At 44.7% G+C, this 1,188-nt stretch overlaps 1 protein-coding gene across 1 annotated transcript in view; it reads right to left on the bottom strand.

The window, feature by feature from the left end:
- Window positions 1-883, bottom strand: part of LOC101856862 (TNF receptor-associated factor 6) — a gene marked incomplete at its 5' end in the record, with an annotated part of 8,426 nt that extends 7,543 nt beyond the window's left edge. The window contains 2 exon segments of the mRNA XM_005090974.2: window positions 271-429; window positions 779-883. Coding sequence (XP_005091031.2) covers window positions 271-429; window positions 779-883 — 264 coding nt within the window.
- Between the last annotated feature and the right edge of the window lie 305 nt (window positions 884-1,188).

Here is a 1,188-nt window from a genome sequence, read left to right as displayed (position 1 = left end):
GAGAGAGAGAGAGAGAGAGAGAGAGAGATAGACAGACAGACAGAGAGAGAGAGAGAGAGTACAGGTACGTTTGTAAGGGTGAATACGTTAACAGTATGCACACGTTTGCAATTGTCCTTTAAGTAATAAAACATTGACTTACAACAATACATTAATCAGTAAGACTCTTGTATTCATTTGAAACATAACCTAACCCCGGATTATTGAAAGCAGACAGGGAAGAGTTGGGAAGGCGTGGGCTCAAACTTATCATAAAATGCAGTTACTCACTTCCAGGTTCTGATAGATGACGTGTTCCTGGCAATGTTTGCACTGGACCTGTCTGGAAGGACACACAGTCACGTGGTCGTCCAGCTGACATCGTTTGGTGGTCAGTTCACAGCCGTGTGGGCAGTGAACCTCTTCCATGCGGCACACTTCTCGATGTTTCTGAAAAGTTGGGTTGTTTGCCGAGTAATGATCCGCGAGTGCTTTTAATCTCAAAGGTTACGAAAAAACAAACAAGAAATAACAGAAGGAAAGTGTAAACATAGGACTCTCGGATAATATCCCCTTACCCTAACCCTAACCCCAAATCTATCCCTAACCCTATCCCTCACCCTAAACCTAACCCCAACCCCAACCCTAACCCCAACCGGAGTCCCAACTCCAATCCTAACCCTAACCCAAACTCCATCCCTCAACCTATCTCTAGCCTTAACCCTAAACATAACCCTGTATCTATCTATTTCATAGTGGTCGCTCGTTGAGGAATTCCTCCTGACATGTTGGCACCCACCTCCAGTTCCCTGAGCTCTCCCCTCCAGGCACATCCGTCATCAGTGTTCGGGCACTGTACGGAGAGGGACAGGATTTCTCGCTGGATGGCCACGTCAGGGAACATCTGATGTCAGGAGAGAGACGAGACCGTGGGCTGAGTTAGTTTTTGTAAGAGTTTTGCCTTAAGTAAGAGTTTGAGCTTGAGTGAGAGTTTGAGCTTTAGTGAAAGTTTGAGGTTTAGTGAAAGTTTGAACTTTAATGACAGTGAGCTTTAGCAAGAATTTGATTTTGAGTTTAGGAGTTTTGAGTTTTGAGTTTGGGTATTTGTTTCACAGCACCATCGATACAATTTTGAGAGAGAGAGAGAGAGAGAGAGAGAGAGAGAGAGAGAGAGAGATAGATAGATAGAGAGAGAGAGAGAGAGAGAGA

This window comes from Aplysia californica, unplaced genomic scaffold (assembly GCF_000002075.1).
Source record: "Aplysia californica isolate F4 #8 unplaced genomic scaffold, AplCal3.0 scaffold00024, whole genome shotgun sequence".
NCBI lineage: Eukaryota > Metazoa > Mollusca > Gastropoda > Aplysiida > Aplysiidae > Aplysia > Aplysia californica.
Note: the sequence above shows the minus strand (reverse complement) of the source record. Positions and strands in the feature narration are given on the sequence as shown.